We start from the raw sequence: 16505 nt of genomic DNA on the forward strand, positions 1-16505 counted from the left end.
GCCCATTGAGTCTTTTGTTCTACACATCAAAGACTACCAGAACCCAAAGTTTCAGAGCATTTGACAGAGAGCCATTTCCCATAAGGTTTCTGCGGGGTCCTTTTCCAAATAAGCAATGAGTTACTCAATACAATGTTATCAGTAATAATTTTAAGCTTATTTAATATTCTTTGTTATAATTCAATTTAGGTGAACTGACCATCAACAATTATGATTGATTTATTCTCAACTGTAGGACAATATAAAACTTTACTTAAACTTGACTGACAATCTATTTTATATTTTTCTTGACATTTCTTGACTTCAGAACTGTCTATACTGTCAATACATAAATTAACAACCATAGAACAACATCCACTTTTAATGTTGAATATTCTAACATTCTTAACCAAGAAACGTTATTACGCATATCGATTATAAAATTGCTGATTACTTTTCGAAAATGACTATCACTCACAAAAAACAATGAAAAATATTGTTTTACTACAATGCTATTGACTGTAACGGGTTAGTTTTAATTTAACATTTTTAGGGACCTACATTTTTAGGACCTTGGTAATGTTCGATTGAAAATTCTTTTGAATAAAATCGGCATCGCCGCCCTAAAAACTCCCATAAGGATTGTATTGCCGTATGTTCGTGTACTGTAAAGTCAAGGTGGGACAGACATTAGAGGCGCTGTTACCTTTTTTTGAAACACCCTTTATTGATTACAAATAATAAAAAGTACTTACCGAAATAATCGTGAAGTATGATCAGAGACAGCGCATATAGACCTAATGAGAAGAGTTCTGCTAATACCATAAGATAGTGCCATGTTCTAATATTTAAGGCAACCATAATTAATTCGGTTAATATAAGTGAAGTAAAACTGATGGCTACAATGTGTATAAATTCGTCTTCGAATAAGAGTAAAGCACCATACATTATTACACCACCTAAAATACAATATAGTTAAAGTTAGAGATGTTACATTATCGAACTAATTTGTGCCAATTTTAAAGAAATTTCTGTTGATAGATCAATACAAAAACGAGATATTTTAGCATTTTACTGATGTTTGCCTGTTTAACTATTTAGTATTACATTCAACACTACATTCCTACTGTAATGATTCCTCTTTGTATTAATTTATAAAAAGATACTTTCATACCTTGGTAAATACTGATGAGAACCCACATAAAGAAAGTTTTATAGGATAAGCTTCTTCCTTTCGCTAGATCTTTATATAATTCTGGATAAGTCAAAGCTATCTCAGGACTAACATCTTGGTCGAGAACTAAACTAAATACCTAAAAGAAGAACAATCATTGGGACATTGTTATAGTACTTCCATTCTAACTTTTCACATGCACGAAATTATTTACGAATTACTTTTTATACTAGGTCCCTTTTTTACTCACAGAAACTAGTATCGCAAAATTAAGCCGCTTGTCCATAGAAGCCACAATAAGTTAAACAAGGATAAACAACATGGCATGTCGTTGATATAACTTTTCGTTTTACTATGTTTACTATAAATTGTGACGTTTATATTTTTAAGGGACAGTGTCATTAGCGCATGTGTTGGTTATTATTTGAATTTATTATTTATTAGTTTTTCAAATTATTTAACTTTTAGTCTTTATATATGTTATTGTAATTTTAATGTTCAAACATAATTATTGTTAGAACGACTACTGTCCTCTCTTAATTTAATTACTTCCGGTAAGTATCTATTTATTCTTTAAGGAAAAGTGACAAGTAATTTATGAGTGTGGCTACAGTTCTGTCGAATGGAAACTTAATTGTTTATTTTCGAGATTACTGTTGACCTGTTGGTTTTTTTAATTTATTTATTACCATTCTATATTTATCTCTATACTAATAATAATCGGTATGATGTTCAAGATGTTTTAATGCTGAGTCGATCAATCTCTTCAATAGTGCAAAAAGATTAAACACTTCAATACAGTAACTTTATAAAATACGCGCACCGGATAATAGCCATTTCCTAATTATTAATGAGAAAATAATACATATCGACGTACATTTCAATTAATGCTTTGATTTAACTTGTCTGAAAATGAATCGTGACGCATAGGAAAAGATAAAATGGAACAACTACACTGCGGGGCAAAAAAATCGATCTACTAAAAATTTCGTCATTTTTGATGATTCGAATTTCCTAAACCTGTTGTCCGATTTAAGTGATTTTTTACCACGTTATAGCCTTATTCATTGATAATATCGTTATAATAATATTGTTGCTAGACAGTCAAACTGTCATTGTATACCGGGTGTACGAATCAAACCGTGTTTTTTTCTCAAAGTTCGCATCACCCTCTGGATTATTCTAGCATTTATAAAATACTGAAATTAAAACCCAACTATAGCCTCAGGTTTTCTTAACATTTTGTCTTTCGATTCATTCGCTTATGTTGAATAATAAAAAAAGTTAGGTACTTTAACAACTGGCCATGTTCGTCATCAGTGCAGGGTGTTTCTAAATAAGTGCGACAAACTGTAAGTGGTAATTTTACGTGAGAAAATAATGACAATTTGATTTATAATTATATGTCCGCAAACGCTTCGTTTCCTAGATACGGGATGTTTAATTTGTTTTACAAACTGACGATTTATTTATTGCTTTAAAACCAGTTGAGATATGCAAATCAAATTTGGTGGGTTTTAAGACGTAGTTATTGCACATTTAAACGGGTATTACGACCAATAATATTATCCGTACGCACGCCAACGGTGAATATACAATTTTTAATTGTATATTAAAAATGTGAAATAACTACGTCTTAAAACTCACCAAATTTCATTTGCATATCTTAACTGGTTTTAAAGCAATAAATAAATCGTGTGTATTCGCGGTGTGCAAGTACTTGGAAAGGGAAACGAGAAACGACCGTGCGCGAGTCGCGGAGAAATATTGCAACTATCTTAAATAATTCATATTGTCAATTGAAATTGTCAAATTGACGTATATTTCATACCTTCTGTCATTGACGCAGAAAAATTATATATTGCTCCACAATATTGATATGATATGCAATTATTATATAAAGGTAAATTTAATTAATTGTATTTTGCTTGCAGTACTGCATTTTAATAACTGATTTTATTTACTACATACAATTGTTTACGTTTGCTAAACATAACCTGCATCTTATTTTTTCTTCTTATTATTTTTTTGGATTATGGTCTTGACAATTATCCAGTAACCAGGACTAATATAATTGGCCAATATAATTAAAAGCGCGAATAAAAGTACAGAGCGTAGAAATAGAGGTCGCTTTGCCGAACTTGCACGGTCCCAATACCGGTAACCTGGTATACAATGACAGTTTGACTGTCTAGCAATAATATTATTACAGCGACATTTTCAATGAATAAAGCTATAACTTGGTAAAAAATCGCTTAAATCGGACAACAGGTTTAGGAAATTCCAAACATCAAAAATGACCCAATTTTTAGTGGATCGATTTTTTTGTACCGCAGTGTATATGACCGTTGTTAGGAAGAAATAATTCCAGACAACGGTCTAACAACCCAAAAACAATGTGTGATTATGGACTTAACTTTCGGATGACCAAGCGGGGGAAATTGTGACCCCAGCGTATGTTTTTCTTTGATAAATTCAAAAGTATTTTCAATTTTTAACTCATTATTTTTTTTATTTGACTTTAATATCATTCTAGATATCCTCATATTTTGAAATAAAAAAAATTCCCTATATTTTACGAATAAAAAATATATTCTGAAGTTGATGTTTAGTAAAATACCGTCAATGTGTAATTCCAAGTAGTTTTACGCTAATGACGTCGACTTTGCAAAGTAACAAGACATTTACTCAACATACACACTACACATGACACTAATACTCATGTTGTGACTGGCTGAATGACATAAAATCCATGCAATAAAAAAAATTAATAAAAAACTTATTTTTTTTGTTAAATGTCATTTTTGACATTTTTGACCTGAGGTCATTTTCCCCCCCTTGGTCATCCGTGTTACAAAAAAAGGTTGGTCATCGGAAGGTTAATACAGTTTAAGTCAAAACAAATCTGTATTATTTTTAGAAAAATTGAGTACGTACCATTAAGGAAACTACTTTCTAAATTTTCAAAAAATCGATTTTTATTTTTTTACGTTAAAACATTCCTTAGTATACTCCGTCTAAAACCTTTTTTTCGTGCGTAATTAATTTTGACGTCATATAGGATTTTAAGAATTTCGCAAATCATTACATGACATTTTAGTTAAATCTGACAGATGTCAGAATATTTATATTTATATAAACATCAATATTTATACAAATATTTGCCAGAATATTAATATTTAAAATAGTTTAATGCAAAATTAAATAAATGTATTATCAAATTTCACTATACAATGCCCGAATATGCCAATGACATAAAATATTTATATTTACGTAGTTGGCAAATTTCTAACCTAGAAATTACAATTGTCATTTTACCATAAATGTGATCGATTATTTTTGGGTCAAATTATCTTACTCGCCTCACTGATTGGTTATTTATTTAGAGTATTGTAATCGCCAACCAATTATACATCTATAAGTATAAATCCGTTGTAATATGCAAATACCCGTCAAGGAATACATAATTTTCTAAGTTCAATGTACACAGAGGTACGTTTATTTCTGTCGCTACTAACTGTAATGCGTTAGAGAGAATTCGATAATCTGTGATGGACTGAAAAAAGGGTTTGGGACGGAGTATGTCATTGGAAGACTGTTCTAAAATTTAATTAATACATTCGAAATAGAAAGTTATATATGTATGTATTTATAAGAGAACCTACAGAGATAATTTCTTTAGAAACAAATTTGAGTGTGTTCTTCATGTAGACAAGCGCATTTATCGGCGATTTTTAGATGTAAAAAAGAAATTGATACTTTGAAAAGTGTCAAATTTTTTTTTGTATATCTCAAAACCTTCTTAAGAATGTTTAAAAAAGTTATAACCATAAATATAATATTTTTTTTGAAATATTTAAAAAATGTCTTTTTTTAATTTAGAAAGTAAGTTTCCTTAATACATTAAGCATATATTTGCTATTGTTACTTACAGGGAACATGGTATATACTGTAGCATATCCAACCATTAGGAAGCCCTGATACAAAGCCACTGAGCTCAAGTAAAATACACTGCTGAATACTGCTTGCATTGTGGAAATTATCAATCCTCTATGTATCACAAACTGAGCCAAGGAAGCTGATCTTTTGTAAGATTTTCTTCCGTGCACTAACAACAGACGGGCCAGATGTGAGAACTGAGGTATGCTGAAGTCGCCTGCAAGACTCGCCTGTTTACCTTCTCTACCTTCAATACCAATACCGGCATCGGCTTGTTGAATCATGCTGACATCGTTTCCACCATCGCCTACAGCTGCTGTACGTTTACCTGTATGTTTTTGGATTAGATGGACCTAAAACAGAAAAAATTAAGATCAGTAAAATCTCACATTTAAAAATTATATACAGAGTGATCAAACAAAATCAAAAGTAAAACATGAATAGAAACGGACGACAGAAAAGAAATTCTTGACGTAATCGAAAGTAACACTTCTAACTGTAATGCGTTAGAAAGAATTCGATAATCTGTCACGCACTGAAAAAAGGGTTTGGGATGATCTGTACCTACTATTTAACTACTCTAGAATCTACAACTCAGAGATTGGACATTCTTAATGAATCGCCCTGTACGATAAACAGGGTGATTAATTGAGAATGTCAAATCTATGAGTTTTAGACCGTCCGCACATGGGGCAACGCTCGAACTACTCGACTCGATTCCAGTCACGTAGGTCTCTCCCCGCCAGTAAAGTTCCTTCGTTGTGTCATTGAGCTCCGCACACGGAGCGTTTAGGATTGCAAATCTCCTCGTCTTGTACGGCTCTCGTCGCATACGATCCGTAGTGCACGAGAAAGTTCGAGTGAGACGCACGTTTTTAGTCATAATAGGTAGTTTATTTTATTTGTTTCCTTCGTTTTTTGTTGTTTTTTTTTGCGCTGAATGAAATTTTACTTTTATTTAAAGATCGGTGCATGTTCGTTGATTGTAATACTATTATTAGCTTTGTGGAAGTATATAAATATATTGTTTGTAATGTAAAATTCTGAAAACATTGAACTTCTGTTTCTAGATGTTTAATATAAAATTCGTTGGGGAAGTAGAAAAATACCCTCAATTGTATAATGCTTATTGTATACAAATTGTACTAAAAATGTAACAATACCGTACTTTTTAAACGCTTTTATTTAGTTCAATAGATTGCGTCAAATCTTTGGATGATAATTTGACTACCTTTTCTTCCATGCAAATGAATGAAAATTTGCAGACATATGCATTCGCGGTGACAATACACGAATAGACAACAAAAAATTTTTGTTTATGTTTATTAATTGTTTAAATAAAAAAAAAACGATTTTAATGGAAAAAGGCCTAATTCTCTTGTTTTTTACAATGTAGAAACTTAAAACTTTTACGGATTGTAGCTAATGATATAACCTATACATAATTTCTTTTTTTACGTTAATTGTTTACGTTTTGCGTCATAAATAAACAATAAAGTTTTAAATTTTGAACACTCATATATTTGTTTATACAGTCAGATGCAAATGAAAGGAATAAATTCGATATTTCGTAAAAAGGCGACTTTAAGGAAAAATCCCGAAAGAGGTCGATTTTTATTTTTAAATTATGATATTTTGGCATATATGTCATACTAGTGACGTCATCCATCTGGGCGCGATGACGTAATCGATGATTTATTTAAATGATAATAGGGGACATGCGATGGCTCATTTGAAAGGTCATTCAATTCTTTATTCAGTAATATAAAAATTTATATAATTATTTGTGCAGGGTGTCCAAAAATAATATTTTAATTACATTATTTGACAAAAAAGAAGAATGTATGTAATCTATTAAACACTTTTCTTTAGTTCAATCGTTTGTGTCAAATATTTAGACGTTAATTTGACTGCCTTTTCTTCAATGAAAATGAATGAAAATTTGCAGACATATGCATTCGCAGGAACAATACACGAATAGTCAATAAAATTTTTTTTATTAATTGTTTAAATAAAAAAACACGATTTTAATGGAAAATGCTTAAATTCCCTTGTTTTTTACAATGAAGAAACTTGAAAGTTTTAGAGATTGTAACTAGTTATATGAACTATACATAATTTCACTTTTTACGTTAATTGTTTACGTTATGCTTCATAAATAAACAATAGAGATTAAAATTTTTTGCCGATTCCGACTAATTTTCATGTTTGTTGATCATGTTATGTTTTATACATATATTTTAATAAACATGATGATATATTTTAATGTTTGAAAAGTGTAAGACTAAAAAGTAAAAAATAAAAAAATATAAAAAAAAATTTTTAGGAAACGCTTTTCTTTAGTTACGAGTGACTAAAATTAAAAATATTAAAAAAAAATCAACTAAAAAGCAAAAAATAAAAAAAAATTCAAACATATTCGTTAAAGAAAAGCGTGGGGCGCATCTTCATCGAATAAACGGTCTTCGCCCCACGCTTTTCTTTAACGAATGTGTTTGAATTTTTTTTTATTTTTTGCTTTTTAGTTGATTTTTTTTAATATTTTTAATTTTAGTCACTCGTAACTAAAGAAAAGCGTTTCCTAAAAATTTTTTTTTATATTTTTTTATTACAGATCGAAATAGTCGTTTTGGTTAATATATAAAAATGCGTTCTTCCTGGTTGGAAGATGTGAGCAAACTGAATCGACAAGTGTGCGGAGAGCAATCGCTTGTGCCGCAGGGTTCGTACAAGACGAGCAAGACGCGCGAACTTAGAGACGTGTCTTCGATCGACCCATGTGCGGACGGCCTTAGATTCTATACCTCAAAATATTAATATTTAACCCTTATCACTTACAGGGTGTTTTATTTAAAAATTATTTGTACCCGGTACTTTAAAACCATTTAACATATCCTTGGAAATTCATAACGAATCACCCTGTATATCATCCTCATCCTCTTTTCCTTTATCCCGCTATAATCCACTTTACCGACATGTCTGAACAAATTCGATATTGTATCGTCGCCTTAGTACTATAACTTGATAACTCCAAAATTGACGTTTTTGAGATAACTAATTCACACGATGTATTTTATTTGCCTCCATATTGTGTAAAAACTTGATAACTCGCTCCAAACGGGTTAAGTATTTATTTATGATTGACGAAAGTTGATAAAACTGAAATGCCTTAATATTCAGTGCTAAAACTTGACAAGATAAGTTATCAAGCTATTGTTTAATCGAAATAATCGTGAATACGACATACACTGAATGCTATAACTAGCTAACTCTAGTTATCTAGTTGTAGCACGTGTTTTTCTGAAACCATTGAGCTTACCACGTAATTGCTATCTGTTTATTCGGTTCATGTTAATGCAAAAATTCGAGAATTGTTAGCAGATCTGGCAACCCCCATGGCAGAAAGCTAATTTTCACAAAAATAATGCTTAAAATATTAGTTTTGTTAAAAAATTCACTTCGATGCAACTTGGCACGACATGCAACATTACCAAATGTTAACATTATGGTAGTGCTAAAAGTTGATAACTTTAATATTTCATGTTATTTTCCATATTGGAAAACAAATTTGCACCGTATTCCTAAATAGATCAGTAGCCAAAAAGTTAAGGAACAGTATTTTAGAGCTGCAGAGTGAATTCCGTATTTACCAACATCATGGTAGCAGCACAAATATCTTTAAAATCTTTAAACCCATTTATCTCAAAACTACCAATTTCGAATTATAAAGTTACAGTATTAAGGCGACGGTATTATTTTGTATATAACTTACCACTTGAGCTTTTTGTGTTGGCGAACAACGGCAACATACAACCGCAGGTGCTGCTGTAGCTAATTCCATGAATTCCGGTTGATAGTAAGAAAGGCATACTTCCAAACTTTCTCCGCTTATAACCAATGCACAATCCTGTTTCCTCCTAAAGGCGTTCAGTTCTAAATGTGCATCAGACCTTGTCACAACCTTTTTCAAAATATGCAAACCTACAAATTACCATTTATAAGAAACACTTTAAATAATTTAAAATATAAGAAATTATTTAACATAACAGGAATCTACAGTTAAAATACTACCAATTATTATTGAAACGCCCTGTATAGGGATATTTTGTTGAGCTGAACTACACTTAGGAGCCAAAAAATTGACTCGCTCAATGAATTGTAGTTTATGCTTAGTAATTTCATGTTGTCTTCTTTGAATGCAAAAAAATATTGTCTATTATGCTGGGGCAACAGTAACGTTAACGTCTAACGTCCATTATCATATTAATTAACACACCAAAAATGATGGAATAAACTGCGCGTTAAAGTGACTGGCCACACTTATTTTGGCGCGTAGTCAGCAGAAAACGCGTTTTTTAATCCAATAATTTCAATATGGAAGTCGAAGCTGTTACGCTGTTATATTTTATGAGTGATATTTTTGTTATTTCATAAACGGATCAAGTAAAAACTCTTTTTTCAAATCTTCTACCGTCGCTGGAAAATATAATGATTGCACAATTCGACACTAAGCGTCACCATGAACACCACGATGTTTATGTGATTTTTGTCGGGGATCCCATAAACAAGGTTCTGTTTCAAACACTGTTAAAAATTCAATTATTTTCTCATTACTCCACTCCATTTTCGTAGAATAGTATGTACCTATTTCACAAAACAAATTACTATGCTGCACTGTAAGCTAGAACTTGTTGAAACAGTGTAACTGTGGCCACAACAACGCGATAAGTAACGGAGTAACTCCTTTGTAGTTATGAAAGAAACCGCCACCCGATCTATCGTCTAACGTTTAACGGCTTTATTAATGGCATTAACAAATTAGCGCGCTAAGTCATGGCTACACCTAACGCGTTAGTCAAATAACCCGTTAATTAACGGCATTAGACGTTACTGTGGCCCCAGCTTTATAGAGCTTTCAAGAAATAATTGTTTTATGCAAACTAGCAACGTGTTGTAAAATTTGCCTACTTATGTATGGTATAGGGATAGGGAATGCAGCAAACATTGTAGCGGGCATGTTCTACGCAATTTAGACCTCTATGAATTTAACGGTAGTGGCGATGTTACCGGATGTTACCGATAGCAGCGATAGTGGCAGCGCTAAAAATATCGTTAGATGAAGAGTGGGAAGCGATTCTTCAGGAATCAGTCAGAAAACTAATAAGGTCCTTAAGATCGCACACGGAAAGTGTAATTCAACGCAGAGGTGAAAATATAAAAAATAAAAATAATTTACTTTTATATTCATTATACAATGACTTTTATCCATAATATGTTTTCTCACATACAAAATTAAGTTATCTTTGTTATCTTCTTTAGTTATTAACTATACTCCTTCTCAGAGGCATCTTTCAGTGCGTCAGTTTTTCGATTTCTTTCTAACGCATTAAGTTGGAAGTGACGGAAAAAGGTACGTTCGTGATTGAAAGTCATTTATAACATTTATTCTAGTTGTTGATAGATGGCGCTGTAATCGAACAAAAAATGATTTAAGTATTATCTATACGACTATAATCTGTACAATTCATAGGACTATACAAATCAAAGAACTAAAGAACATACCTTTTTATAAACGAAATAAACACAATTGATTTGTTTTTATACCAAATTACGATTACGATTCTGACAACTGTCAGATTTAACTAAAATGTCATTTCTCTAAAGTGTGCTTCTCTACATTCTTAAAAAGTTTGTTCCAACTCGATACAAAACCGTTCTTGAACGGTTACGAGTATGTGCAGTAACGAAAAATGTGTTACTGCGCATAATTATTCGTTATTCAAGAACGGTTTTGTATCGAGTTAGAACAAACTTATAATCATATATTACGTCATTAATGACACACTGAAAGACTGAGAAGAACTTTATTAAAGCCGTATAGATATGTAATAGGTAAATAATGGGTAAATACCTACAAAGGTGTATGTATCACGAACGTACCTTTTCTTCTTTCACTTGTGTCGCACTGAAAAAAGCCTCTGAGAAGCACCATATATAAATATTGGTGTCATTGCCATCAAAATTACTTCTATTCACAATATTTTTACGTCTAATTTTACATATTATATGTGGTTCGACACTTACCAAACAGCGTATACATATTTTACTATTTTACTTTTGAGTCGATTTTTTGCTTGCAAGTGTACATTAATATTGTCTATTTAAAAAAAAATAGAATTATATGTTTATCTTACCTTGCGTTCTAGACACCAAACTTGAACTTTTAGCGATACAAGTAGCAGTTTCTAGTTTGTCACCAGTAAGCATCCATATTTTAATACCTGCATTGCGCAATAATTCCAGAGTAGCACGTACATTATCCTGTAATTTGTCTTCTACGCCAGTAATGCACAACAGTTCCATTTCTCTCTCCAAAGATTCAACCACTTGAGCCACTTGGGCCACTCTGTCAGTTGTTGAACACTTGGCAGCATTATAACGGGCCTTAAATATTAAAAATAGTGATAATTATTGTATTAACTGATTTTATTAAATTGACTCTTTAACACTGACGTATGAAATAATGTATGTTTATTGTTTAAAAATCTTACTAAAATAAATAATGAGATTTTTTAAAATATACTCGAATATAGGTACACTAATCACAAAAAGTATCACATAGTTTTTGAAACAGAAAAAAAGTTTAAAAATAATTTTTAATTTTTAGCAGAATGTTGTAATACTCGACTATCGTCTTCTTTAGGTGTCTACAAACCCATAACATTTCAAGTTGAAGCGTGTGTTTGCAGAAGAAAACAGTAAATAAAACCTCATAAATATATAAAAATACTGGGTATTTTCCCATTGATTTTGATTTAGTAAATAAAACGTTCCATCAAAACGTAATATCTTGCTGATGTTATGGGAATCCACCAATCCAGTGTTTGAAGTGCTTTAAGCAGGTACAGAGAAAGTGGAGGATACACAAGAAGACCAGTTCCAGGACTTCCCAGGTGCACGAACCCCGCAAAGAATGTTATTTACATCTGCAGACTTTGCGTACACATCATGTTACAGCTAGACAACTGCGAAATGATCTTTACACATCCCGTGGCCCGTAATGTTCGGTTCGTAAAGTGCCAATTCGGTTAGAAACAGATTTAGGGAATTTGGAATCAGACCCAGAATGCCTGCTACTGCTCCACTGTTAACGAGTGCACACTGTATAGCTCGTTTAAGTTTTGCACCAGAACATGTCGATTGGGATATTAACGACTGGACTAAATATTCTTTTTACTGATAAGTCAAGATTTGCACTTTGTGGATCTGCGCCAATGGGAGCAAGAATAGGATATTACCTCCGAATTCTACTGCATGGATTTTAATGAAATTTTGGGCCTAGTTTCGGCCTAAAAATTTTGGGCCAAAATCGACAGTTTCTCTGTTATTTCAAGTTGAATACACCGATTTGAGCATGCAACAAAAACACAAACTCTTCTTACCTACCATATCCCTCTTTGTATTTTCACTAGAAGATTTATGAAGGAACGAATCTCTTTGTTTTTTTATAACCTACAGAAATAGTTTATATAGTTTTTTTGTTAGATGCATAGTTTTTAAGGTATTCGCAAAAATCCGTTAGAAAAGGTGTAATTTTTCAATGAAAATGGCCAATTTTCAATCACCAATAACTCAAAAAGTATCAAGTTTTCAAAAAATAATCATAGAATAGTTTTTGCTTAAAATTAGGTTCTCTAGCTTTTTCCGTGGCTATTTTAACCAAAACATTTTTCACCTCCGAGAAGGGGTGGGGACCACCCTCAAGATAAAAGCGCACATCGGCATAGGGTAGACTTTGTTTCTTCAGCTATTCCCTACTTACTGTGAAAATATCAAGTAAATCGATGTAGTAGGATGGAATTCGGAGCCAAATACCCTCATTGACTGCCCTAATCCGACAGACACTCTGCATTGTCGGATTCACAAAGTGGAAACCTAAACTCATCAATAAAAATAATATTAGTCGTTAATATCCCAATAGACATGTTCTGGTGCAAAACTTAAACGTGCCATATGGTGTGCCCTCGTTAACAGTGGAGCAGTAGCAGGCATTATTTTGGCTCTGATTCCAAGTTCTCTTAATCTGTTTTCTAAACGAATTGGCACTTTATACGAACCGAATATTAGGGGCCACGGGCTGTTGAAAGATCATTTAGCAGTTGTCTAGCTGTAACGTGATGTGTACGCAAAGTCTACAGATGCAAATAACGTTCATCTGTGGGGTTCGTGCACCTGGGACGTCCTGGAACTGGTCTTCTTGTGTATCCTCCACTTTCCTTACAACTTCTTAAATCTCTTGAAACGCTGAATTCAATTTAACCCACAATTTGAGCTGCTTGTTCTTTCTTTCTCCCCTTCCTTGTACCCTATCAGGGTGTCGGTTTTGGGATCGCTATTTTAATTTACATTCACCCATATCTTCCATTCTTTTCTGTTTTCCGCCATTATTTTTAATCCCTCGAGTGATTTTCCTTTAATTTTTCCCGCCTCTACTATTTCCTGTATCCATTTTTTTCTTGGTCTGCCTCTTTTTCTTTTTGCAATGTTCCTTGCTTCGTGGACTCTTCTCGTAATTCTGTTGGGTTGCATCCTCATCAGATGCCCATACCAATTCATTTGTCTCTTTTTTAGTTTATTCATTATTGGTTCTTGGTTGGCCATTCTCCTAATAGTCTCGTTGCTTAATCTATCCCATTTTGTCTTTCCAACTATCCTTCTTAAATGTCTCATCTCCATTGCATTTATTCTGCTCTTATGTTTTTCCAGAATTGTCCAGTTTTCACTTGCGTAGAGCACAGTCGGTATCACTATTGTGTTATATATGTTTATTTTTGTCTCTCTTGCAAGTTCTCTTTTCCCCAGTATTGGGGCTAAGGCATAGTATAACTTGTTTGATTTCTTTGCTCTATTTATTATTTCCCAGTCTATTTTTCCGTCGTTAGTAATGATACTTCCCAGGTATTCGTAAGTTGTAACTATTTCCAGTTCTGAGTTTTTGCATTTTATCTTCATTTCATTATCTTCTTTGCCGTTTTATCATTATCTTACCTTTTTCCTCGTTTGTTCTAACGTTATATTACTCATTTTCTGTAAGAACGTACCTCCTCATTGAAAACTCAGCAGATCAAATTTTCGAACACAAATGTCCAAAATAAATATTTTCCTTTAACAACATTTTGTTTACTGTTTGTTCTTTCGGCAAAAACACGCTTCAACTTGAAATGTAATGGATTTGTAGGCCCCTAAAGGAGACGATGGACGAGTATTATAACATTCTGCTAATAATTTAAAATTATTCTTAAACTTTTTTTGTTTCAAAATTATGCGATACTGTTTGTAATTAGTGTATAAAACTATTAAAAAAATTAAGTTTAACCCCACCTTTGAAAATAATATGCCATGTCGCTAAACAAGTGAGTGTGAAATCTGTCGAATTCCATTCTTACCTCAAATTCCAAATATTGCTCTTCTGTAAGATTTTTCTTAGCAACAACTAATGTTCTCAAACCATCCCTAGCCATATTTCCAACTTCTTCGTCTAGCCAATCTGTATATTGGACGATTGCGGACATGACCATATCGGCACCTTTCAGGTAGAAAATAATTTCTCCCGTATACAAGCTCTAAAAATATTCATTTATTATGGTTTTCATAGTTTTACATATTTTTTGTTTAAAAAATTGTTAAATTCCTTTGTAAAAATATTTATAAAAAATCACTAAAAAGGGCTACATCATAGAATGTTTTCGAAATAATGATTCCATCATCAGTGCTTATCACCTAAAATAAGTATAACCTTTTAAGTTAAGACAAACGTGAGGTTATATTTTGTCTAAGGTTGAAAAAAATTTACAAATTGGTTATATTTACAGGTCACATTACATGTTCGAGCCACCAATATATGTGTGTAAAAACCCTTAGGTATATATAAAATTTTAAATTGTGTACATTATACACTGCGGTGCAAAAAAATCGATCCACTAAAAATTTGGTAATTTTTTATGTTTTGAATTTCCTAAACCTGTTGATCATCATTTAAGTGATTTTTTACCACGTTATAGCCTTATCCATTGACAATGTCGATGTAATAATATTGTTGCTAGACAGTTAAACTGTCATTGTATACCGGGTGTACGAATCAAACTGTGTTTTTTTCTCAAAGTTCGCATCACCCTGTGGATTATTCTGGCATTTATAAAATACTGAAATTAAAACCCAACTATAGCCTCAGGTTTTCTTAACATTTTGTCTTTCGATTCATTCGCTTATGTTGAATAATAAAAAGTTGCATACTTTAACAACTGGCCATGTTCGTCATCAGTACAGGGTGTTTCTAAATAAGCGCGACAAACTTTAAGGGGTAATTTTACATGAGAAAATAATGACAATTTACTTTATAATCATATGTCCGCAAAGGCTTCGCTTCCGAGATACGGGATGTTCAATTTTTTTTTACAAACTGACGATTTATTTATTGCTTTAAAACCAGTTGAGATATGCAGATCAAATTCGGTGGGTTTTAAAACGTAGTTATTGCACATTTTTTTACATACAATTAAGAATTTTATATTCACCATTGACGTGCGTACGGGTAATATTATCGGTCATAATACCCGTTGGCGCGCCACTGGTGAATATTAAATTCTTAATTGTATGTCAAAAAATGTGCAATAACTACGTCTTAAACCCCACCAAATTTGATTTGCACATCTCAACTGTTTTTTTTTTATTTTTTTTTTATAATTGGCTTTGGCATAATCTCAACTGGTTTTAAAGCAAGAAGTAAATCATCAGTTTATAAAAAAAATTGAACATCCCGTATCTTGGAAACGAAGCGTTTGCGGACATATGATTATAAAGCAAATTGTCATTATTTTCTCATGTACAATAACCCCTTAAAGTTTTGCGCAAATATTTTAGAAACACCCTGTACTGATGACGAACATGGCCAGTTGTTAAAGTACCTAACTTTTTTATTATCCAACATAAGCGAATGAATCGTAAGACAAAATGTTAAGAAAACCTGAGGCTATAGTTGGGTTTTAATTTCAGTATTTTATAAATGCCAGAATAATCCACAGGGTGATGCGAACTGTGAGAAAAAAACACAGTTTGATTCGTACACCCGGTATACAATGATAGTTTGACTGTCTAGCAACAATATTATTACAGGGATATTGTCAATGAATAAGGCTATAACGTGGTAAAAAATCACTTAAATCGGACAACAGGTTTAGGAAATTCGAAACATCAAAAATGACCAAATTTTTAGTGGATCGATTTTTTGCACCGCAGTGTATTATAAAATTAGATGTGATGCTTAAAATATTACTGGATTTAAATACCAGGCATCACATGACTCACCCCATGTGGGTTGCAATGTCAAGAGGGTAGACCTCACATAAATAAATTC

At 32.3% G+C, this 16505-nt stretch overlaps 1 protein-coding gene across 2 annotated transcripts in view; it reads right to left on the minus strand.

Moving 5' to 3' along the window:
• Positions 1-16505, minus strand: part of LOC126882984 (probable phospholipid-transporting ATPase IIB) — a 75720-nt gene that overhangs the window by 2080 nt on the left and 57135 nt on the right. For both annotated transcript variants that reach the window (XM_050648129.1, XM_050648130.1), the window contains exons 10-15: positions 14539-14715; positions 11287-11536; positions 8865-9073; positions 5086-5445; positions 1154-1292; positions 735-938 (exon numbers count right to left, since the gene is read on the minus strand). In XM_050648129.1, the coding sequence (XP_050504086.1) occupies positions 735-938; positions 1154-1292; positions 5086-5445; positions 8865-9073; positions 11287-11536; positions 14539-14715 (1339 nt within the window). The remainder of the gene's footprint in view (positions 1-734; positions 939-1153; positions 1293-5085; positions 5446-8864; positions 9074-11286; positions 11537-14538; positions 14716-16505) is intronic.

This window comes from Diabrotica virgifera, chromosome 4, assembly GCF_917563875.1.
Source record: "Diabrotica virgifera virgifera chromosome 4, PGI_DIABVI_V3a".
In the NCBI taxonomy this organism is placed as follows: domain Eukaryota; kingdom Metazoa; phylum Arthropoda; class Insecta; order Coleoptera; family Chrysomelidae; genus Diabrotica; species Diabrotica virgifera.